This window comes from Cyprinus carpio, unplaced genomic scaffold, assembly GCF_018340385.1.
Source record: "Cyprinus carpio isolate SPL01 unplaced genomic scaffold, ASM1834038v1 S000006752, whole genome shotgun sequence".
NCBI lineage: Eukaryota > Metazoa > Chordata > Actinopteri > Cypriniformes > Cyprinidae > Cyprinus > Cyprinus carpio.
Genome location: NW_024879351.1, coordinates 185864 through 212129, shown reverse-complemented (window position 1 = coordinate 212129; position 26266 = coordinate 185864). Strand labels below are relative to the sequence as shown.

General features: G+C 36.8%; 1 protein-coding gene and 1 long non-coding RNA gene across 2 annotated transcripts; both read right to left on the bottom strand.

Annotated features, from left to right (window-relative positions):
* Window positions 1-3543: 3543 nt before the first annotated feature.
* On the bottom strand, window positions 3544-26266 carry LOC122144695 (opsin-5-like). The gene is made up of 6 exons (XM_042755834.1): window positions 25983-26266; window positions 21034-21118; window positions 10361-10523; window positions 8865-8992; window positions 8155-8489; window positions 3544-4868 (listed from the first exon to the last, which is right to left on the bottom strand). Exons 2-6 carry the CDS (start codon window positions 21116-21118, stop codon window positions 4206-4208), a joined length of 1374 nt encoding a protein of 457 aa, XP_042611768.1. The 5' UTR covers window positions 25983-26266; the 3' UTR covers window positions 3544-4205.
* Window positions 5073-6573, bottom strand: LOC122144696. Its single transcript, XR_006159822.1, has 3 exons — window positions 6477-6573; window positions 6339-6391; window positions 5073-6260 (listed from the first exon to the last, which is right to left on the bottom strand). It is a non-coding gene; the product is annotated as an uncharacterized LOC122144696 (long non-coding RNA).

The following is a 26266-nucleotide window of genomic DNA, read 5'->3' as shown; positions in this document are numbered from 1 at the left end:
GTCAAGAAACTGCCAGCTCACTATACATTTTATAACAAAGCTTCTGACATTCACTCTGCATGAGACAAATAGTTTATTGTTCATTTAAGCCATTGAGGCTTATTATAATTTCCTGACCATTCATTTGATCTATTAACTCTGTGTAGGCTGTGCATTTCCTAGTTTTTCCTCACAGATTGCTTCCTCGAGGTGCATTTGTATATGTGTGAGTGTGTGCATGCGTGGGCTGCTTAAGTGCACATGCTGCGGTTGAGAGCATTTTATCAATTGAACTAAAGACATATGTTTGTCTCCCAGTTGCCAGCAAACAAACATTTACACACACATTGCTAATGTACAACTATATTAGTTGTATATTAGCTAGCACACACATCTGCTTCCTCACTGTCAAATACACACTGTAATGATTTGAATAGGCTATCTGGGTCACTCTTTAGTGTTCATGTTTACATTAAACAGCACTTTTAGAAAAACAATTAATATTGCAATTAATTTAATTTACCTGCATTATATGTAGCATAGACAAAGTGTTACTGTATGTGAATTTATAAAGGAAATGGTTTGAAGTTCAGAAAATGCAAGCAGATGAAATGAGTCCAAATAGATTTAATAGATCAGAAATCCAACTTTCTGGTTTAGGTTTAAATTAGGAACTGAATCAGGATGCACATGGACCTCCAGGTTTGTGTGTTTGCTTCTCGTCGTACTGATTTGGCAAGAAAGGTCACATGCAGATAAACAGCATGGTCACCACGGTGATGATACCTGAAATCCACATGCATCAGTGTCTTCGATGTTTGCTGTTCAGATGTCTGCTTTGCACCAATAAAAAAAAAAAAAATAAAAAGACTGGTAACAATGGATGGAAAACTGTCCTTTTGTTTGGTTATTTGGTTTTTGTATAGTTTTTTGTTTTCAAAATCAATTAAAATTTTTTATAGTTTATGAATTGCTGACTCATTCCAGCAGTTAAATGTTGACACAGCTCTCACTCCACATTAAATTATAAGTCAAATGAACTGGGTCAGTAATGTAATCCAATGTCAGGAACTGACAGCATAGGCCTACTGTATATGTGCCAGGATTAAGATTAGGAAAAATTACATCTTTAGAACTTCACCGAGATATTCTGCAGATTTAGAGTATTACTAATATATAAAACCTTATCATTACTTAGCAGCTTTATACAAAAATGGCCTTGTCACACTGGACTTGATTTAGTAGCAAACTGAAATGGGTCTCTCTCTATCTTTCATAAACCTTAAAAGGTTAGTTCACCCAAAAATGAAAATTCTGGCTTCATTTACTCACCCTCATGTCGCTCCCAATAAAAGACTACATTAAATATGTTCATCATATAAAGTGATTGTATCTCTTAGATTTGGATTAAAGTTGATTGAATAATTATGTTTATTCTTTTGTATTCCTTATGGGAGTGTTATGTATGTACCTGTGATTTGTAATGTATGTGTTTTGTTTGGCTGTCAATGAAAAAAAAAAAAAAAAAAAAAAAAACAGAGACATGAAAAGCATTATATATAATTTGTCCCCCATTTTATTTTACTCTCCTTTTTAACTGAAGAATAAGAAAAAAAACTTCAGTTTTAGTTTTGAGTTTCATTAACAGCACCAAGAACATGGAGTTGAAAGAAATTATACTCCAATCATGCAATAAACATCACTCAGAAACATTAGCTACATTTAAAGGGTTTAACTTAAGTAATTAAATACTTAAGTAATTAAGGATGAGCATTAATGATCTTTTACACTAAGGCTGCTTTCCCCAGCTATATTTGACTTGAAAAATAAATGAATTACATATAAGCTAATGCAATGAATTTAAATAAATAGCTACTGATATCCAAATAAATGTTTAATTTAAACTATGGATGTTTTTGAAAGTGTATATTTAATTATCTATTCTTTGGCCACTGAAATTTAGCTGACAGTACAATACAAATTGTAAAAAGACTCTGTAATAGAGAGATTATAAATATGTACAAGGGTGATAATTCGAGAGGTCCAACACACATACAACTGTAACACACATATAATTCACATTTTCAAATTATTTTTGGATATCAGTGAAGTGTTTCCCTAAGCAAGCACCCAGATTCTTGTAGCAACCACATATGATACACACAAAAGAGATTTTACTAGTCTACCATAAATATTTCATACCATCCATTAAACTGTATTTTGATTTTATGTATTTATTTTTAGATTTCGTTTATATTTATGATGTAGTTCTTAATTTATTTTTAAGTGTTATCTGAAAGTCTTTCCAAATTTTCTTATGAGGCCAGAAACAAAAAGTAGTTCAAAACTAAGAAACTACGTAAATGTGAATGAATTCAAACATGGACGTCAGTCTGAATTGAGTCTCATTCAACTGTTTAGCAGCTGTGAAACAGATTCTTGAGTGTAACCCTCAAAACATCCATCCAGTGGCATTGACACAAACTTTTTTTTAATAAAAGTTAATATAGTCCAAATTTGAAGTTTATCAGTTAGTCACTTAAATAGGGCTTTTCACGCTGCATCTAACCCCAGGTTATCGTCATTCTAAACCCAGCTTTTAACCCTGAGTAGAGGAATGTTTGACACTTGTACTTTAGTAGCAGGGTAGCACTGCTTTTTACCTGGTGTTATAAAACCCTGCTCTGGGGTAGGATTAGCCATGCTTTTGTGATGCTAACCCCACACTGTTGATGCCAAACAAGTAAATGATGAAATGATGCAGTGTTAGAATGTTACGGCTAGATGCTTAGCATCTAATCATGTGCCTCACATTCCAAGGTAGGAAGGCATCAAGGTATGTCCGAATCCAATGTTAGCTTCACTTCCTGTCTCCTGAGATGCCTTTTTCTGAACTTTACAGATTCAAAAGATGTATTACTCTTATATGTATGACCAAAATGATGGAGTATTTTAAGAGCAAGTGAGCGCATCAGCGCCTCCATCTGTCATGCTGCAAGTGCACTACTGTTCAGCTTTCACACTCCGCACAGACACTTGAATAGCGGACATTTTTCTAGGTTAACATTAGTTTGAGCAGCCATGTAAAATTGCTACTACTTACATATTTCAGATGATAAGCCATTTGAGGTTGATGAATGATAGGTGAGCGTTTGGATGTACTATATTAGCACAAAATCCAGCCGTTAATGATCTGTCTGTCACGGACTGCTTGACCTCACCACTTCCTGTGGATTTTTCTTATGGAAACTTTGGTCGACCAAGCTTCTTCTCTTCAACTAAAGGTTACTCAACTATTAGGGGGCAGCCCTAAAAAATACCATCTGAAAGTTGTGGTTGGTGGTCAGTCTGAATGAGGTACCTTCATGCACAAACTTTGCCCGCAAAGTCACTGCCTGATAAGGCAGCATGGCATCAAGTCAGTCGCCTAAGCTTTCGGACGCAGCCAGTTTTTTGTTTTATAAGGGGGGGGTATGTGTGTGGAGGAGAGAGTTTTTTTTTGAGATTTTTAGTGTGTGAAGTGTATTTTGGGGAAAAATATTATTGTAGTGTGTGAAATATATAATATGCAATATATAATATGAATTACATAATGCTAAAGCTGTTATGTAAACAGGTTGAGTGCTGCATTCATGAAGTCAGTGACACTGACATCGCAAATATGCATATAAGAACATTAACCGGGGGTTTAGGATGTACGGTGTGAAACAGCGTACGAATACCCAGGATTAATTGTTAACCCCCTGGTAATTATAAGCAATATGAAACATGAAGCAAATTAACCCAGGATTCAATTCACCCAGAGGTTTAGAATAACCAAGGGTTAACTATTTCAAGTGTGAAGAGCCCAAAGTGATTTAAAAGGATGTTCCTCCAACAGCTATACACTGATTAAAGCGACTTCAAGAATGCATGTGTAGCTATAAGACATGAATAACACTTCATTTAAAAATTCAATGAGTTTAAAAAAACACCAATATTGTGTCAGTTGTTCTTAAGAAAACTTTTCTTACAAAAAAATGAATTTAAAAAACAATCATTGCACTCCATTACAGACAAATTAACACACAATACTACAGAAAGTCATTTGTTGTCAGAGTCTTAACTGAGGCATATGTAAAAAAAAAAAAAAAAAAAAAAAAAATCAATTTACTCCCCTCTGAGACAAGTGAATACACACAAGCACCACATGCGTATAAACACACACCCATGCATAGACTCAGGTGTTACAGTTTGGCGTTTTTGGCAGCATTGCCGAGAGCAGGCACTGTTTCCAAGGTGATCTCCAGACTGTCAATCTCAGAACATTTCCGCCCCCTCACGATCACCCGCACAGACTTCTTACACTCAATTGATTGGCTCTTTAGTTTGCGTTCTTTTATCACTCTAGGTTTTCGTTCCAGCTCCGGCTCCAATTCGAGTTCGGTGCTGTCCTGCAGAGACAACTGCACAGTGTTCACGGTGACGGGACAGCGGCGTGGGTAGTGCTTAAACTGCTCAAATGGGTCATTGCACCTCTCACAAGGGCAATGAAACAGACCTACAGGCCCCCCCATTGATTCTGAGATGGATTGGCCTTGACGCCGCAGGGGCCGCAGACTGAGGGCTAGTGATGGGCGATACCTCCAGCGGGGAAAACAATGGCACAGGCAGTGGTGCATGCAAACCCCTCGCAGGGAGCGCATGTCCTTGCAGAGGAGGTGGCGGAAGTTGGGTTTGAGCAAGAGGTAGATGAGAGGGTTATAAAGGGTGGAGGACTTGGCAAAAACTGCAGGGATGGCGAATGCCAGGGGCGGGATGTCCTCAAAGTGGCCAAACGCCGCCCACATAGACACTAGTGCATATGGACTCCATGCAGTGAAGAATCCTATACACACCGCCACACTCAGCTGGAGAAAGACAGAGAAAGTGCACAAAAGAGATGTTATGCAGTACTTCATCAGAGCTATCATGGTATATCAGTTCTAACATTACAGAAGGAGTTTTTAGGCACTGGAAGCTGTTCTTACACTATCAAAAACCCTAAATCCTTAACCTAAAATTCATATTTTAGTTATATATATATATATATATATATATATATGTTACTGTCCAAAAGTTTGGGTCAGCATTTTTTTTTTTTTATTGAGAGAAACCATACCTTTTATTCAGCAAGAACACATTGAATTGACCATAAAAGACAGCACAGACCTTTATCAAGCTATTGCATTAATACAACATTGTCTTACAATAGTGTACTCCATATATGCAGGGGCGGACTTAACCGATAAGTGAATTAAGCCACGCTTACGGCCCCGAGGAATCAGGCCCATCTTATATTGGCAAATGTATTTGTCAAACGCTCCAGTATGTATTTGTGTTCTGGAGAGCGTCAAAGGTTTGTGTGGCAAAGTGGTCAGGTAGGGGAAGTTACCAATAACAACTAACACAAATCCTATAGTCGACTACGCCACCCGGAATATACTGGGACACAACAGCCCTATGCAAGGGCACACAGGTTCGTTGCCAAAGGCAAGGTGAGCATGGTGATATGAACAAGGTATAAAAATTAAGCAGTTTATTTATATACACAAAAATGAGAAATTCAATTTAACACATTTGTTTTTGTACACAAGATCTTAAATCACAAACCAAATACACAAATCTACCAATTACAGAAATAACCAGTAGGAAAGAAATGGCCAGCGGGGGCCTTTTGGAAATCTCACCTCACACCATACCCACACCACACAGTTGAGAAAGCAACACAATTGGTTAAGCACCGCACACCATGTGGACACGCTAAAAGACTGCAATCCCTGCTTTAAAAGTTTCTACTCCTAAATGACAAAATGTCAACTGGTACAAACTTCAAAACAATTAACACATTCAAAAATAGAAAATTCTCACTTTCATACCACAACAGAACAATCTACTCCAAAAGGAGCCCAACCACCCACCCACACACACACACAGATTTAACTACTTGTAAAAAATAAAAATCAGCAGTCATATGCAACAACAAGAGGAACAAGTGGCCGACCAAGGCCAAATCTTACTTGCCTCCCAGCTAATTCAAACACACGTTAATGAATGGCTGCTCATGAATAAAAAACTAAATAAAATAAAAAAAACTAAAAATGGAACCCATACAAACAAAATTAACCAAAATAAGACCAAGAAAGACAAAGTTAAAACAATCACCCAACAAACACTAAAAACAAAGCAACAGTGCAGTCACATCACTGATGTACGTTAGTCTCCAATCAAGTTACTGGAAACCTCTGGATGTGCAATTACACCTGTTGGACATGTTTATAATACACTCATGAAGACACATAATAAACTTCCATCATACATACAGAGATAGAGAGATTTACCATGTAGCAATATGCATAGTCGCTCACCACGCAAGACCACGGCCACTAGAATGCTGATAACCAAAAAAAAAAAAAAAGACAAACAAATAAAGTCTCTCCTTATAAAAAACAAACTATTTTTGACACTGGGAGACTAACCTGAAAAAGGCCTATCTGATAAAACAGAACAACAGGAGGATGCACCAACCCCTATCCCTTGTTCATAATGATGTACTTCCAGAAAGGTCCAGTACCAAGGATGATGCATCCTGAGCATCAAGCCCTTCTGTTTTTATATTCTCAATGCCAACACTGATAGGTTAATAGGACTTAAACCATATTAACCAATCACAAAGGAGTAGGACACTGATAGGTTCACAGGCTGGCATGATATCAGCCAATCACACCTGGGCTATTCCTTACCAGACTATATTTTGTTTACAGTGTGTTTTGCAGCGTTGAACAATGTAACCAATCACAGACATATCTGTTGATTTTCTGAACGCAAGGTGTTTAAGTTAGAATCCACTCACCGCTCAAAAGTTTTTGTCCAGTGCTGAGCTCTGCAAGTTCACGAATCCTCTCATTAAAGTATAGATATGATGTAAATGAGAGATTTGTTGTGCAGTGCAGAGGGGTGCATTGATTAATGGGATGTTGTGAGATTGCGATAAACTGAAGTGTGACAAAATTTAGTGACAGTTTTCCTATCCGCGCTGGGTGCGAACTGCTGCTCAAATAAATGCATGAATGTGATGACTAGTGATTTTCAGCATCAGGTTAAATAATTATTTGATGAAATTTATCCAATCGACAATTTCTGAAGGTATAAATAAACTATAAACTATAAAGAGAGAGCAGGCAAAATAAGGGTTAGGCATAAAAGAGCACAGAGTTATTGTGTTGGGGCCCCATACCTGGAATTTGTTTAGGGCCCCCAAATCACTAAATCCGCCCCTGAATATATGAAATTTTAACCTGTGAAATGTTAGCATCCCGCTATCAGGAGGATAAATTAGATATCATTTGAAAGCTTAAATTAGATATAATTTGAAACCATTTTGAGATCGGACACTGTGTTACCATGGAAATGGTATTTTAAATAATTTTTGTGGGCTCCTCCCCCTAGTGGATGGTGTCAAGAATCATATTACAAAATTTATTACAATAAAACGTTTTATAATCTTGACAAAACAAATATTGTTGGAAAGGTCTGAGTCTCAAGATTTCAAGAATGTAGTGGTTATTTTGTGATAGAAGTAAAACTGTGGCAGAAATGTATAAATTTCTTGACAGGAAAATGCATTAAAAAAATTCAGTTGAATTTGAATGTCACTCGGTGGCTATTTTTGGTATAGCACCTAAACAAATCTCACAAGAACCTCAATTTTTGTAATATCAACTTCAAATTCAGAACCATAACTTAGTTAGACATATGGCTTTTATTTTATAGCAATTTTGGTTTCCAGAATATCTTGTAAAATATTTATTTTCTATAAAAATATAAAAAATACTACCGTACATTTTCTTTCGGATAAACTTCTTTGTTTTTTTTTAAATGCTTTCACTTCAGCGATAATCTCCTGATTGTTTTCTTTAAAAACAGACCAGCCTTAGGTCTGTATTCCAAGGCTTTCATGAATTACAACGATTTAAGTTCAGAAAATGCATTTTCATGTTCAAAAAGGGGGGTTAAAATAATATATATTATACATGTATTTTAATTTTTCTTGTCAACAAAAATGTTATTTTCATTGCCGTTTTAATATTGACTACATTTGTGTTGGATGTGTTCGTCAAAAGACAGAAAAAAAAAGTATTAATAATAACACCGCACCTTCACAATGATGGCCTGGATGTTTCCCATGCGTGTCTGTGCTGAGATGTGTTGCTCCACCGCTCTGCGGGACTCTCGGACCGTGAGCAGTATGCGTGTGTAGGAGATGATGATGATACCACATGGCAGCAGGTAACAGGCAATGAAGAGCACAGAGGTGTAGGAGCGAGCAACTGAGTCGTGATTGGACCAGGCCCAGTCTATACAGCAAGCTGTGCCATAGGGTTCAGGACCGTACTGCCCCCAGTGGGTGAGGGGGGAGCATGCGAACACGAGTGCGTAGGCCCACGCGCATGCTATTAACACACGACCGTGCTCATAAGTGAACCTATTACCTACAGGTACACACATATACAATTTAAAGATCTTTTAAACACTAATTTATGCAGCAACATGACAAGTGACCATCTTTATGAGTGAGTCATTGAATTATTCCCTCAACCCAACTGAGCAGTGTTATAATACAAAATAATATGTTATAAATGAAATAAAAATCTAATTTAATTAAAGATAAGTGACTTATGAGTGAGTCATTGAATTATTCTCTCAACTTAACCAATAAAGATTAATTCAGGAATGAAGCATCACTATTATATATAAAAAATATTATACAAGTATATAATATAAATAAGTAAATTCTAAATGAAACCATTTTCACTTGTGAACTTTCAGACTTTATTTAACATAACAGAAAATATCATGTAGGGTACCGTGAAGTGGATAGCAGACTTTGAGGCAGCAAACAGTGCTCAGAATAGTGAGAGTGGTCAGAGAGCAGATCCCGAACAAAACACCACAGAAGGCATAGATCACACACACTGTCCTTCCATAAAGCCATCTGCAAACAGAAAAAGCACTAAGTAAGAAAAAGCAAGATCAAAGGATCTTCTTTGCAAAGTAGCCCTCCTCATTGGCATTCTTGTCAGCCAAATTACCTTTTTTAACATGCAGATATGTTTAATAACAGCCTTCTTCACTTGTGCCACTATACTATATTAAGAAAAAGCAAAGCAAAATTATTTATCTAGCACATTTCATACAAAGTTGTAATTCAAGTTGCTTTACAAAGTCATGATAAGGAGAAAGAAAAGTAAAAACTTAAAATCATGAGAATAAAAATAATACTTAGAATAAGAAATAGAAAGTATATAAATCAAAGCTCGATAAAATAGAACAAAAAAGTACCACATTAAAATGTTTATCATACAACATCTCAACAAAAATTCAAGGATTGAAGTTTATTAAAACTACCATTAACTGCATAAGCCCTACAATACATGAAATTTCTGAAATAGCATTCCTTTTTTCTCAACTGGTAGATCACAATGTTAGAAACTACAAGGTCAAGGGTTTAATTCCTTGGAAACATTTAACAAAAAAATAAAAAAAATTTGGGATAAAAAAATTTATCTGCCAAATACATACATTCAAATGACAGACTGAAAACTGAATGTTATAAATGCATAAACAACAGTACATTGTAATTTACCAGCCTAACGAACACGGGCTAAACATTGTGTCAGTACTATCCACAAGACCAAGTGAGAGATGAATTAGTGCCAAAATGTCATAGAGTTTGATTGGATACACATCCCCAGATGTCCACAACAAAAGATATGTGTATCAAGTTTAAAAGCCTATTTTTTTTAAATGCACAATTACATGATTAGTTGCATTTTTGTCCGCTGTCTTCAAATCATATACCCTACAAATGTGTGCTAAATCATTTCAAGGGCATCTCTATAAAGTACATTCTCCTTTTATAAAGGATGCAGGTGTGTCTTCATGCCTACATTTCAAATACAGCATTATGTCACACCAGCTAGTGATTGCAATTTTCATTCTTAACCACAGTCTGGAATAAATAAAAGTTCAACCTCGATGGCTGTGGTCTGGATTTATGTGTGAGATGTGCTCTACATGTGGCACAGAGTCGCTCAGTGAAAAAGGAGCCATTGGATTCAGACTGTCTCCTGTATTCTTTCCATGTCTACACACAAAAAAATCAACCTTTACAGACTCAGACAATTCAAGGACCCCCAATATAAAAATGTAGAGGTCTTGAATCTCTTTGAATCAAGGTCCTGCTGTTGCAGTTACACTACAGGACTGCTTGCATGCTGGTTTAATAACTGCCCTCCCTCTCTCCTGTCTTTTATTTTTCTTTTTTCTTCTTGTTTTTGGAGTTTTTATTTCTTTGTGGTACCTGTGTGCGAGGCTTGAGGTGACCGCGAGGGGGTAGAGGCTGAGGGTCATGCCCAGGTCACTGATGGCCAGGTTAACAATGAAGAATTCGGCTGGTTTTAAGAGGTGCTTCTTTTTGTAGGACACATACAGCAGCATACTGTTTCCACAGAGCGAACAAACACCTGCAAGTCCAAAAATGTAAGATGAATTTGTGGTATATGATGTGGTGATAAGTTCCACAAGATCGTTTCTGAAAGTTCATTTTTCATCCACCAACACATTGTAACTGAACCACACTCTGGTTTATAAATTCTTGCTAAAAGTAGAAGACTTGTATGAAATATATTTGGCAGTGCAGTCTGTAGTCCCAAAAGCCAGAAGAGAATTAGCATTTTGTTGTGATAGGATCCCTCAGGAGTTTTTAGAAAGGCAGTTTTTGATTTATTAGTAAAATAACATTAGATTTTCAAGCTTGTTCTACTACATAAATTACACATACTTCAAGTTTTGAAGTTTTGAGTTTTGAAACAGCTGAAACGATACTTTGACTTTATGCTTGTGGAGTCTCTTGGACTCAAAGCAAGTAATTTTCTGACAGAACTGACTTTAGCTCAGATGTTCTTTTTGCCAGATATTGCATGCAAGCCGGTGTGGAGAATCAAAGCAATGGGGTATATGTTGAACGTCAACTGACCATCGGCTTGTCAGAGAAAGCGTTAACAGCAGTATGGGTAACGTTTTATAATAATTTTCATTAATGATGCATTAACAAATATTACATAATGCTTAACGGATCATTAGTTAATATGTATTCAATTAGCTAGAAACGTGAGATAATGTCAATTTGCTCATTATAAAGGAAAATAAAGGTTGTAATAAAGGTTAAATCTGTTTATATGACATTGTTTTGATGAACAGATATATTCTCAAACAAAAAAAAAAAAAAGATTTGTTTTCTCCTGTTGATGTATGATTCAAGAAATATATTGTTTAATGATATATAGTAGTATACTAATATAAGTGTTGAGGCAATAAAAACATGTTTAGACTGGGTACTGCAAAAAACATGAAAAAAATAATTAATAAGTTATTTGCTAAGATGTGTAAATAAGTCTTCACAACAAAGACCAAATACGTGACATTTACAGACTGATTATGAGTTAGTGAACATGAATTGTTTGTGAAGAGCTTAAAATAACTAGTTAAGCTATTCTTCCACAACATTTGTAAATGTAAAAAAGAGCATTAGTTAATATATGAACTGAAGTTTAATGACATTTGTTAGCAAAAGTGACATTTAGAACAAATTGTATAATTTCTGTTAAAATCATGTGTAGATTTTTGAAAAGTTCATGAGTGTATGAATTCAAAGTTTTAAGACATTTGTAAGCATTTCAATTTACATTAAATAATAATATGTTAATCAGTCATGTTTAATAAGTTTAATAGTAAACACCAACAAGCACATAGCCTCATATTTCTAGCTATGTGAAAATAGATTAACTAATGATCTGTTAAGCATTATACAGTGTGTTTGTTAATGATTTACCAGTATTAATGAAAGTTAAAGTGTTACCATCTTTGGTATCTCCTTTAAAAACATCTTGAGTAATACAACTCTATTTTTAACAAAGCACATACAAAAGACCTGAACCAGAAGCAACACAACCTGTTTTACAGAATAAAGAATTTTGTTGCACATTTCCCCCATTTTTTCAGGTGAATAATGTAATGGAAAACAAGGCACGTCTAAATCTTTTGATCGTGTCACATCCTGTCTAGAGGCATTCATTTGATAACTAGTTAAGCTAAAATGGCATCTGAAAGTTGTGGCTCATGTAGGTTTGTGTGTAAATGCATGTTTTTGAACAACTTTTTAAACTTCTAATTTCATGTCTAGGAAGGAATTAATATTGTAATAAGAGAGTAGTGGTATTGTATTGTGGTCAGGTACTGATGCTTGCCTACAAGACGACCACTGGCGCAGCACCAATATACCTAAACTCACTAGTTCAAACTTATGCCCCCTCCAGAAGCTTGCGTTCTGCAAGTGAACTGCGCCTTGTGGCACCATCCCAAAGAGGTTCAAAATCACTCACACGGACCTTTTACTGGACTGTGCCCAGCTGGTGGAAAGACCTCCCAATCTCAATTTGAACAGCTGAGTCTTTACTCATTTCAAAATCATCTAAAGACACATCTTTTTTTCGCCAGCACTTGACCAAACTAATACTAGCACTCACCGTTATTTCTTTTTTTACTGTAGATCACTAAACTGTTATGCTGCCTCAGAAATCTGTCTGAAATCAGTTTTTGTGAAGCAAACACTGTCTACAGTGTCTGATAGGGCAGTGAAGCAACCAGTCAAAAGCTTCCAAAAGCAGCCAGTAATAATTGTCCTTCATACAGTCATTTTATGAAAGTCCTTGTATGAAAGTGTTTGGATGGAATTTTACAGAAATGCATTTTGTGTATTAAACTATGCACCTGCCTTTGTTCTCAAATTAATATAAGAACACCTCTATTTATTCCAATTAATGAATCTGCACATTGATTCAGGTTGAGCTGAAAGAGTTAACTACAGTCTTTTCTTCAAAGAAAATGGCAAATTAAAATGCAGTACCACTCTTCATTGCAGCATGTAAAAATAATAAGTATTCAGTTGTTGGTCTTTTTAAAATCATTTTATGAACTTTTTTTTTTTAATTGAAAATCATGCTGTTCACAGATATCTCTAAATCATTCTGTTTTGTACAGCTGAGCGAGCAAGAGTAAACAAGAGGACAATATGCTTTATGTTAATGTAAGATTAGACTTTTTTTTTTTGATGTAACAATATTTGGATTGATATTATACACTGTAAAAAAAAAAAAAAAAAAAAAAAAAAAAAACTGTATTACCTATTCACCCTTTTCTATATCATATATAGTATAGACTCATATTGCATATATAGTATATTCCTTGCCTATCAGATGTGATTTTTATTAAATCGGATTCAGATTGGATAACAACAAACTGCCTCAGCTGGTTAGACTGATGGAAATCATGGTGGAAATTAAATCATAAATGTATATTTTGTCTATTAAGCAATCAGACAGAAGTTTTCACTGCAATCCCCCTTTAGATCATGATCATACACTGTCAGGAAATCTCATCAGATTTACACCGATAGTGTCTAAGCTTCAGATGTGCTCTGAGGGCCTCTGTTAAGAAACAGCACACACAAATGAAGGCTGAGATCTTGGTTTAATACCTTATAATGATAAACATAAGCCGTAATGCATGTAACACTGAGTTCTGTCATTAATAAAAATATACCATGATAAAATTCCCATGAAAGGGATCATAAACCTGGCAGGGTGGTCCTCTCAAGGTGCATTTCAGACTGACTGACATTAATCTCTCTTGGTAGTGTATTTACATTTTTTGCTTAATTATTTGTTTATTGATCAGATCTAATACAACATTTACTTTTGGCCCTCGACTCTCAATCAAGTTGAATTTTTGGCCCTTCATATTAAAAACTTAATTAAAAATAAGAAATTGTGTTAAAAATTAAAAACTCTGATCTAAAGCTTCCACCAATGAATGTGTCTCACATTACTCTACTACTGTATTCCCACAAACTTTTCAAAAGTGCAAGAAAATGCTGAGATATGGATTATTGCAGATTTAGTAAAGAAAAATGTCAAATTATCAGTCACACCCTCGGAAACTTTATTGTAACCCCATCACAGCAGTGTTAACTAGTTTAGTTACTATAACGCAAATTTAAAAAAAACAACAACAACAACAATATTTTGTTAAAACATTTTTATTCCCGAAATGCATTGGACAAGAGGAAAGGTACAGAGGCAATGTGAGTGAATAAAAGAGAGCGAGACAGAAGAGAGACAGATTAAAGAAGAAGGTCAGTGCTCTGTATGTCCAACTGAAAAAGCCAATTAGCATTTGGCACGCAAGTGTTCTGACACTCAATCCACTTCCATTGTATCTGCACCCAACACATCATGTCTAATTATTTTAATCATGCTGCAACGAGCTATGCACGGAACCATAATCATAAATAACAAAAGAAAAAAAATAGACCAAGGAAGATTGCAAGATGTTCTGTAGTGCTCCACAGAAGTGCTTTCACATAAATAATCAATGAACACTGCAGAGATCCACAGTGCATTTCAAATGAAACATTATAACACTTCAGCACTTTCTATCAAAGCAAACTGAGGACAGCACATGAAAACCAATCTGAACGTGGAAACTACCTACTTGTGTTCAAGCTTTGTGTGCAGGCCTAGGCATTACCTTCAGTTCAAGCATTCATCAAAGAGAAAGAATGTTTGCAGAGATCTTTGTTAGAAGGAGAATGAATGTCAGAGCACTTACGATACAGATGTAGCCCTATGGGAATTTTGGGTATTTCCTAAAATCATTATTTTTATTTTGTTTATTTTTTTAAAAAATGTAAATTTCATGTTAAAAATGTTTAAGAAATGTTTATGTGTGTTAAAAATTTAGTAAGTTAAAACTAATTTACCCGGAAGAAAGATCCAATCAGGAGTCAGGGTGAGAGGTCGTGAGGGGGGAGAGAAGAGAACGGGGGGGAGAGAAGAGAACGGGAGGAGAAGATGGAGAGACATGAGTGAGAATCGCGCTGTGACTGTCACGTTAGAAATTTGGTAAAACACCAAGTTAATGTTTGTGATAGTAGATGTACTTGTAGCCTGCACGAAGAGTGAGGTTACAGACATTTGACTGTTTACAGCGTGAAAGTTGATGGTTTGAGGAACTCGGTCATCGTTTTCCACGAGGAGAAAGAGTGAACTGCTAGTCAGCACGATTTAGTTACAAGGACTTTTCCCAGCTAGTAGCCTGTCCGGTTGCCCTTTTGTGCATCGTCTGAAAAATGCACTTATCTCCAGAACCATTCCCTGCTTAGCTGTCGGACGACAAGCATCGCGCTGCCGCGGCGGGAACGACGACACGCCTATCAGCACTACAACAGCAGTGAGTTTTTTTTTCTGCGCCACGGCGCGAAGTGGCCATTGTGTTTAAGGTCTCCCCGCTCCCAAGCCACGCTTTCAGGCCTGCAACGTGTTCTCCTATGACTGTTGGGGTATTCATTTTATTTCATTAAGTGGCCATTTAGTCATTTTGCCGGCTTAGTTTTAATTTTGGGGTTATTTAATTGTGTTTCATTTGTATTGCACTTGATATTTGAACTGTATATATGTACATACTATGTTTTTTCAGTAAATAGTTCAAACGAATTTCTGTTGAAGATTTTGCATTACATTGGGTTTATGACATTTATAATTTTGATACTTAAGGCAAGAAACTGAGTTTACAGTAGAACTGGGTTAAAGTGAAAGTATTTATCACTATTGATTAAGATAAGTGACCTGTGAATTGATGTTTATTTCATTTACAGTATTGATAGGCATTTAAAACGGGTGGAATATTAATGTAACTATAAAAGTTAATGTTTTTTTAACTCAGAACTTGAGATAGCTGTATACAATTAGTGTTTTACTTTAATTTTGCTATAAAGACACTGTATCACCCCTTTCTTAAGTCAAAAGCTGCTATTAGGGTAAACAGTAACAAGCAAGTAATAATTAGGGAATTACATTTAGCGCATTAATTAATTTAGAGAGAGATCTTTTGATAAATAGGAATTCGGGGAGCGCACTCCACACTAATAGCTATTCATGCTAGGGGGCGCTACATAAATAGGGGTGTTTTGATAAATAGGAATTATGGGATCAACTAATTTGTAATTTGATGCTAATAGTGTTAGCTGTTACCATTTTTGTTAGTTTCTTAAGTAAATTGGCATAGGGTACTAACTATGCTAATTTAAGTTAATATCTGTTAACAATTAGCCTGGATTTTGTTATTAGCTTTTTCAAGAAATAAAAGTAAAATAGTTTAAGCTAAAACCCTAAAAGAAAATGGAGGCTAAGTGTAGCACTGCAGAATTAGTTCAAGAGCTCAAAGACTGGTGCAGAAGAGAAGAATTGGATGATGCCCATTCCCTCATGGTACTGATTCCAGAAGACGTTGCGAATGCCCAGATTGAAGAAGCCCTAGGAACTATCAAAGCTTTAGGGCGAGTGCGAGTGAGTGGATGGACTGTTAGTCTGAAGCTGGATAGCCACAGGGTGCTATGCGAGTGTAAAGAGACGGTGGACCCCACCAAAGTCCCTCCTGAACTGTTGCCAGAGGGCAAGATGAAAAAATGGATGATTGTTATTGCTTATGAAAGTCCTACTCCTTCGAGCCCGGTAAAGAGTTTGTTGGAAGAACCTCCAGAGAGTGGCTCAGCAGAGTCTATTATTCGTGCGGTGGGTGATTTGTTGACTAAGATGGGGACACCATCAGGTGACAACAGCAGTTACCGTCGTCTGAGAGTGTTCTCTGGTACCTTGCCAACTCCAGTTGGAGAAGAGTCTCTTGAGCATTGGTTAGAACATGCACGCCTGATGGTCGAGGAGAGTGAGTGTTCCCCTAAGGAGAAACGACGACGTATCATGGAGAGTCTGAAAGGTCCTGCGCTAGCTGTTGTAAAGGCTGTACGGACTGCTGATCCAGAGGTTAGTCCTGCTCGGTGTTTAGAAGCCATTGAGAGTGCTTTTGGGTCTGCTGAGACAGGCGAAGACCTGTATTTTGCCTTTAGATTGCTACAGCAGCAGCCAAAGGAAAAGTTGTCTGACTTTCATTAGGCGCGAGGAGTGCTTGTCATTGACCAAGGTAGTGTCGTCGGGGATAAAAACAAAAAAGGGAGGTCTCATCCACAAGCCGTGCTGACCGTGCTCGAGTGGAGCAGCTGCTGAGAGGTGCTATTCACTCTGATATGATGCTTGTTCCGCTCAAACTCAGGGAGAGGAAGGAAAACCCTCCATCATTCTTGAACTGCTGAGTGAGATCAGAAGTGAAGAGGAGTATGAAGTCATCAAGGACGAAGCTGAATACCTCTGTCCAGAGCGTTCACACAAACTCTGCTACAGACAATAGACCAGGATGATGTTGAGCGTTTGAGAACCGAAATTCAAGAACTCAAGTCAATGTTCACTGCCATGAGTACTTTGCCTAACAAGGTTGTAGCAGATAGCAAAGGATCTGTGGTCAATGACAAAGATGCACACCCCAGAGACAGGTAGTGATAGTGAAGTAAGCTGTTTTGAGTGGAAAGCAAGTGAAAAACCTGATAAAAGCAAAGAACTCCATTTGACAGGCCATAAACGGGTGAAGAAAAGTCTGGTGAATCCCCTACTTCAGTTCTGTGCAATCTGTGAAGTGGAGTTGAAAGGAGTAGAGCATTCACCCATCAAGACAAACCCTATGGTAGTGAATAATAGAAACCTCCACTTATCCTTACTCCAGCATGAGTCCAAGAAAGACACCGTCATTCCAGTGGGACGTCACAAATAAAGGATGAATACCGACTCCTCGAGTGAGCGAAAAGAGGAGATATTGAACTGAGAGGCGAACGTTTCTGGAATGGGATTTGAGGGAGTGAGATAACAGATCGAAAAAGAAGAAGCGAAGGACAGAAAAAAAAGACTTCAGAAGTCCCCTGGAAGAGATTCCATTTGAGAGGATGCCCCAAGGCATAACTGAAAGCGCCTTATACGAAAAACACAAATCTTAGGAGAAAGCGGCTGGCGATATGAATCTCCTAGGTGATAGTTTATGGATGATCTCAAGTCTTTGGAAGTTATGAAGAGGAGACAAGAAGAACGGGGAATGCGAGTGTTGATGGGCTTGAAGAAGGAAGAAACAGAAAGAAGAAAAAGGACCAAGTTGTCAGGTTTGTCAACCCAGATCAGTATGTGGAGTCACCTAGAGAACGATGATTGGGGTGCTACTGAACAACAAAAAAGGAGGTGGGAGCAGGAAGAGAGAGAAGCCCAAAGACCTTCATTATGTTGTGTTTAAAAATTTAGTAAGTTAAAAACTAATTACCCTGCTTTACCGAAGAAAGATCCAATCAGGAGTCAGGGTGAAGAGGTCATTTGAGGGGGGAGAGGAAGAGAACCTGTGATGAGACGGGGGGAGAGAAGAGAACGGGAGGAGAAGATGGAGTGACATGAGTGAGAATCGCGCTGTGACTGTCACGTTAGAAAATTTGGTAAAACACCAAGTTAATGTTTGTGATAGTAGAGTACTTGTAGCCTGCACGAAGAGTGAGTTACAGACATTTGACTGTTTACAGCGTGAAAGTTGATGGGTTTTTGAGGAACTCGGTCATCGTTTTCCACGAGGAGAAAGAGTGAACTGCTTAGTCAGCACGATTTAGTTAAAAGGACTTTGCCAGCTAGTAGCCTGTTCGGTTGCCCCTTTTGTGCATCGTCTGAAAAATGCACTTATCTCCAGAACCATTCCCTGCTTAGCTGTCGGACGACGTCTTCAATCACCAGCATCGCAAGCATCGCGCTGCCGCGGCGGGAACGACGACACGCCTATCAACACTACAACAGCAGTGAGTTTTTTTTTTTTTTGCGCCATGGCGCGAAGTGGCCATTGTGTTTAAGGTCTCCCCGCTCCCAAGCCACGCTTCAGGCCTGCAACGTGTCCTCCTATGACTGTTGGGGTATTCATTTTATTTCATTAAGTGGCCATTTAGTCATTTTGCCGGCTTAGTTTTAATTTTGGGGTTATTTAATTGTGTTTCATTTGTATTGCACTTGATATTGAACTGTATATATGTACATACTATGTTTTTTTCAGTAAATAGTTCAAACGAATTTCTGTTGAAGATTTGAATTACATTGGGTTTATGACATTTATAATTTTGATACTTAAGGCAAGAAACTGAGTTTACAGTAGACTGGGTTAAAGTGAAAGTATTTATCACTATTGATTAAGATAAGTGACCTGTGAATTGATGTTTATTTCATTTACAGTATTGATAGGCATTTAAAACGGGTGGAATATTAATGTAACTATAAAAGTTAATGTTTATTTAACTCAGAACTTGAGATAGCTGTATACAATTAGTGTTTTACTTTAATTTTGCTATAAAGACACTGTATCACCCCTTTCTTAAGTCAAAAGCTGCTATTAGGGTAAACAGTAACAAGCAAGTAATAATTAGGGAATTACATTTAGCGCATTAATTAATTTAGAGAGAGATCTTTTGATAAATAGGAATTCGGGGAGCGCACTCCACACTAATAGCTATTCATGCTAGGGGGCGCTACACACACACACACACACACACACACACACACACATAGCCAACACAAATGCAGCATAAATATGCACACGCAAAAACCATACGTATCAAAACTGCAATACATTTGATGCAGGAAAGCAACTTTAAGTTTGTTTTTCAAACTACCATAACATATAGCTTTACAGTCAGTCCACCCTCTGTTTATGAAAAAGATACTTTAGAAGGGACTTTGTATGCATTGCTTAGAGATCATGGCAGCAGAAATGGATCTATTGTGCTTGTAAGCAGCCTTGATGAGAATTAGTTCAAAAACATTAAAAAAAAAATATATATTATTCCAAACTTTTGGCTGGACGTGTAAACATTATAAATGAAACATATTTTTGCTTAGTGGGAAAAGAATCTATTTATTTACATATTTTTATTTCATTCAGTTAATTATCTCCTAATATCCATTGGAGTTATTTTTAGTAACATTATTAGAATATTTGTTTAGTAACTTTATTAGAATATTTCTTTAGTACATTATTAGAATATTTTGGTTTCTGTACATATAAACACATGCAGGTGCATCATGGTTGTGACCTTAGTAAATTTTTTAATATTTAAAAAGTAGAATTTGAAGCACATATGCGATAAAAAAAAGAGAAAAATCAGCATTAGAACACCTCTACTTGAGTGACTGATTGTATAATTCAGTTCAGACAGTTGGCTAGATTAAGAGTTTTTAGTGAGGGTCATGGGTGCAGCCCCACACAACTGCATCATCGGCAGCTTAACTAATCACAAAGATGCATGTAAACAGCAAGTGAATTATTGCTGACAGCCTACTATAGACAAAACATTAGTTTTACATATATCAGACATTCAGTATCAACAAACAGTATGATTGATGAAGGCTAGGCTATTTAATAGATTTTATGAAGGACTTAATTAAGAATGCAATTGCTAAATAAATGGTTAAATGAATCTATTAATTGTAGAAATACATAAATGTATTGAATGTCTGTGTATATGTGCCATTTATTCAGTACTATCTGTATGTTGCCTTGTCGCAAATTTCCCTGCATTCAAAGTGCAATCAGATTGCACAAAGAGCCCCAATTACACAGGCTTGTTTGTGCCATTACCTGATTTGCAAAATTCCTTCAGTGAACATTAAAACAACACAGCCAAATGTGCAAACAGCACATTGCCTTCTTATTGAATTCCCCCAACAAACTCCCAATCACAAACCTAATCTGTATCACCTGCATGTGTTTAACAGACATACCCCATCAAAAAGCACCCAGCATCGGATATATAAACACTGAGAGTGCAGAACTGTACACCTGTGCACATATGTTAAGATCAGATCGGAGCAGAGTGCAGTCAACCCTTGCTTTCAGTGCTAGATGTATACAGCATGTGGATTAAATAGAAGCAAATGGAAAACCTGTAACTCTGTTATGGATCATAGAACAAAGCTGATGAGAATGCAGATGAAAAATTAAATGAATTCTCACTCTTACCAAAAAGGGAGTAAAATATGCCCACTGTGATGTCAGCAGCCATTGGGATGTTAGACTGGAAGGTGCTGTTGTCCAGTCCTTGCATCTGTAACACACACACACACAGATAGAGAGAGAGAGAGAGCTGGATTGATTGTGACACCAAGAAAATCTAAAATAAATAAAATAATAATAATAATATTTAATATTTATAGAATAATAATAATAATAAATACTTAAATTTGTTTTGTAGATTTTTTAAATGTGTTATGCTTTGTAAATTATCGCAACTAGCTAGCTAGCAAACTGTAGGTGGTATATTACTAGGATTTTCTTAAGTAATACACTGTAGTTAAGTACACTGTAAGTGCACATACTGTAAAATAAAGTGTAATAGATATGTCTGTTTCAGAAGACATATTATGGGTTTATAATGAATTGCCTCAATATTCTTTGAGTACATTTTGATGTATCTGGGAATGAGTCATGAAACGGTGCCATTTGTGTCAGCATAACTTACTACTGATATAATTCACAGGATATTGAATTTAACTGTTTAATGGATTTGACTGGGTGCAAAAGTATAAAAAATAAAAAATGTGTAGATAAAGCATCTGCCAAATGCATAATCATAAACACAACAGACCTTAGTCAAGGTATGGATGAAAACGAGGTTGTGCAGGATAGACTGCAGTCTTTACTGTGGTACGTACTGTAAAAAGTAACAGATCACATAATTTTCAAAACATGTAAAATGTTATGTATTTTTTGTATTTGTATTTTCTGAAAGTTTCTTTGGAAAGATGTTTTGTCAGCTGAAAAATGTGCATATTGTTAAACTATAGAGTACAAATCATAAAAGTACAAAAATAAAAAAAATAAAAATGGTAATTGCGACATTATATATCATGTTGCAATTACCTGCACAATTGTGAGAAGCATTTTTTTTTTTTTTTTTTTAGCCTATGGCGGAAACAAGCTTCTATACGCTATAAAGGTTTATTAAAGTTGTTATTCACAGAGATGTTATTAATCCTGACATCTACCCATGTCATGTTCATTTGACCTGGCTTTTAAAACCAGTCTGGGAACAGAGCTACAGACAGAGGGAGATGCAGTAAATGTCTATGTGAAAATCTGCTGACAGTGCTACAGTATCCCTCAATCGCATGGCCTTATCTTGTACAGTTATTTCAAAAATCCATTTTCAGTAAATCTGGAGCACATAATAAATCTTTTCTCAGAATTTGTATTAGAAACGTGCAAGTATTTCCTTTAATCTCTTTAAACAGCCTTCCAGCTTTGCTGAGAGTAACAGCTGTGCATAATTCTTAAAAACTGTGTATATAGCCTTTAACTTTCATTAGGCTGATTGCCAGCCTCTTTGAATTACATCTGTATAAATATTAAAATCTGTCTCCCTCTTTTTTTCTCCCTACCTACTTCCCTCAAACACACACATGCAGCATACTGATCAGCAGTGGAGCTAAAGGCTGAGTCTGCACACTCAAACGTCTCCAGAGATTGATAATCCCAGAGCTACACTACATTCTTCTATGCAAATCCATTCTATGAGTAAAAGATCTTTAATGTTTTATATATAAGCAAACAGACAGCTCTCCCTTAAGACAAGTCATCAAAGAACTCCATCAAACCTGCAGGAAAGGGGAAAAAGGCACTGTTTTACTGACGACCTAATATTTCCCAGCCACTGTCTTCCTCATTTGCACTGAGATACAAATACAATCTGAATCTCAAACCATGAACCTGCATCGCATATCATATTCACCTGCCGCTCCATCAATGCTGTAAAAACCTCGGCTTAGAAATGAAGATCAGTCAGCCAAACAGTCTTCCATTGATTACACACACAAGGACACATGAATATACATATGAATGCAGTGCCATTCACAAAGGAAAGATCTGAAGTCTCAGTCTAGCTATCTGTGATTTAATAAACGAGGGACCACAGTGCTGTCTTGTTCTGGGGGGAGTCTCCAGATATGCATTCATAACTCAGTCTATATGTATTCTAACCCACTCTCTACAGCAGGGGTGCCCAACCCTGCTCAGTCTATATGTATTTTATGCATTTTTTAGCTTCAACCCTAATCAAACACACCTGCCTTTAATTTTTAAGTGAGCCTGAAGACCTTAATTAGTTGCTTCAGGTGTGTTTGATTAGGGTTGGAGCTGAACTTTGCAGGACAGTCGATCGCCAGGAGCAGGGTTGGGCACCCCTGCTCTACAGGACATGCATTTATATCAGTCAGCTGCACTGAATCAAAATCCTTCTGTGTTTGAGGTCGGTTTTAACAAGAAAGTGTGTTTGTCACTTATGTGTGTACTGTTGTCACGTGCAGTATTCGGTCTGCTAATAAAATGAGAAAACTTCTCCTCACGTCTCTCTGAATTTACCATAAGATCATAAACAACAGTTCTGAGGATATTCTTGGAATTTATGAATGAGGAAAAACAAGCGGTAAGTCTTGTGGAAGTCATATGATATCAGTATGACTTACCATGATAGACTTTAGATAGACATAATATTTAGATATCAGCCAGTGTTTCCCCCAGGATGAGGCTATGAGACTATGGCATGTGGACCTCGGACCCTCTCAGGGTTCAGTATGTAATTTTTTTTAAATGCATCAATTTGGGGACAAAATTAAGAAACCTCTTCCACTGATCAAACTGAACAGAGTCAAATAAAAAGGGTATTTTTATTCACTATTACCTGGGAATTAAAATGGACTCAAACCCCTTTATAGATGTGATTGTGTCTTAGTCCACAACATTCACATTGGTCTTTTTAGGAAGCCAACATATCTGAATTTAATAATAATTATCAATATGTGAATTGTTAAAAATCCAGAGATGGTTGGGAGGTAGTCATTTGAGCAAAATGTCATAATTCAACATTTTTTTAATGTAGAAAGAAATGTAGAAGTAACCAAAGATGGAGTATAACTGATATCAAATATACAGTAAAGCTTTGAATTATGTATATCACTAGATCCAAAAAGGTGTTTCTAAAAGATTGACCAGAAACCGCATAGACCAGATGTCATAAACATTCCTGATTAAAATCACACGAACTGACTGAATTTCAAAAATTAAAAAAAAAAAAAAAAAACTGTACAGACAGTTTTAAAACGATATTATTTTCTTTCCTGACTGTTTTTTATGCCCAAGTTTATGGCATTTTCATTAATGCATCAGCGTAATATACTTCTTAAGTAATAGGGTGAACTGTTGAAGCACCAATGTATGTCAGTTTAATCCATTAATGGCAGCAGGGGCTGCAGTCAGGGACAGGTGAAGGAGGAAAGGAAGCATTACATGCATCCTTGCCAGACCTCTCCATCTATGGGTGCTGAAATGGGCATTAAATGAAGATTAAGGTATTTCTTTAATTACCGGAATATTTTAAACCTTAATAAAAGTGATGTAATAACAAAAATGACCATATATGGTTTGTTGTCTCTGTTTCAGTAAGTGATTAAATCTGTGACTGTTCGCCCATTGCAGCACAGGTGTTGTAACAGAGTGGGTTGTACCATAAGAAATGAGCTACAGCTGGGGAGAAATTATGACAACTGATTTCATCTGAACCAGCAGGTTAGATTAGAATTAAGCTTTTCATCCACGTTAAACAAAATTTTTAAATATCCTGATAAAATTCATGGGGGGCTGTAACACTTTAACTATGTACTTATACTGGACCCACAAAGACACAATACACACACACACACACACACACACACACACACACACACACACACACACACACACACACACACACACACACACACACACACTTACTAAATGGGGACCTTCCATACTTCTATTGTTTTTTTTTTTTATAAATAGGCTATACTTCAACCAAACCATAACTGAATTCTTCATGCATAAAAAAAAAAAAAATAACAAATGAGGATGCCTTCAGAGAGAGGTTTTGTCATATTAAACTCACTTCTGGGCACAAATTTGGCCACAAAATATGATTCGACTCACACAGACATTTAGATGACATAGACTTCTATTGTTTTCATACCAGCTAGTTATACACCCTAACAGAAAAGTTTCTGCATTTTTACAACATTACTTTTACAGTTTTTACAAATAACAACATCCCCAAAAGAAGGTTTTTGTGAGATTTATGTAAGATTAATTCATTTCTGGTTAAAAATTTGTCCCAAATATAGATTAGTTACTATTGTTGTTAGAGTTGATGGATAAATTTCCTATTTGTTTACTATTTTGAAATTAAAATGAAATGAGCTGAGGAAACTCTTAATTACTCTGAAATAAGTATATCTGATTACCACAATAAAGTCGTGTAAATTGTCTGTGTTTTAATTGGTGTTGCAAACCACCCAAGTAGTGGAGTAGAATGTACCAACACTCTTTGTCTGATATTATAATTTAGACAGTTTAGGAATAAGTTGCAGATTTATAAACTGCATTCGTTTGTAGCAGACAAACATGAAAATTAAATTTTAAAGACTGAAACATGCAGTCCAAAATAGCACTGACATACATATGTTTAAAAACGTGTTATAACACTCCTCGACTTTGTGCGAAGAGAAGCGCAACACTCAGCCAATAAGCGCACAAGCCTCAGCTTCTTTCATTCACTAATAAAACCAAAACCAAAGCCAGGGGAAATAAACTGGCTGGATTAGAACAAATCAACAAGTGAATGCCTATGCATGAAGAATGCCATCGCAAGACGCCAAAACTGAAGAGAAAAGCCCAATAATCGCAAGACACTCTGGTTTCAGGCGCGCGTCTCATCGGCACCAAACTCTGGTGTCCACACCTCCCCATTTGTGCGCTATTTATCCACATGCATCTGCTCGCTAGGACACATTCGATGTCATCGCTCAGAACATCATGATGCAAAGTGGGTTCAAACAACCCTGGTTAATCTCTTCCACACAACATATCCAAAATCACCCTCCTACCGTGACAGCCGTCAGCCTCGCCTCTCCTCGGGAAGCCGAAGGGGTTCCTCCGCTTTATCCGTGATCATTCGTCAGTTCGCAATTCGGACCCACATCGCGGGGGCACGCACAGTTAAGTGGCTTCGCGTGGGACACTAAAAACCAGATATCAGACCTTCCGGTGCTGATCAGAGTTTTTGCGCAAGACTGTGCTCAAATGCACGTGCATGTGATACCGAGTGGTTGACAGCGAGGTGTAATTGTGAATGCTCCCCACCTCCCTCTTCCATAAAAGAGCAGTTGTA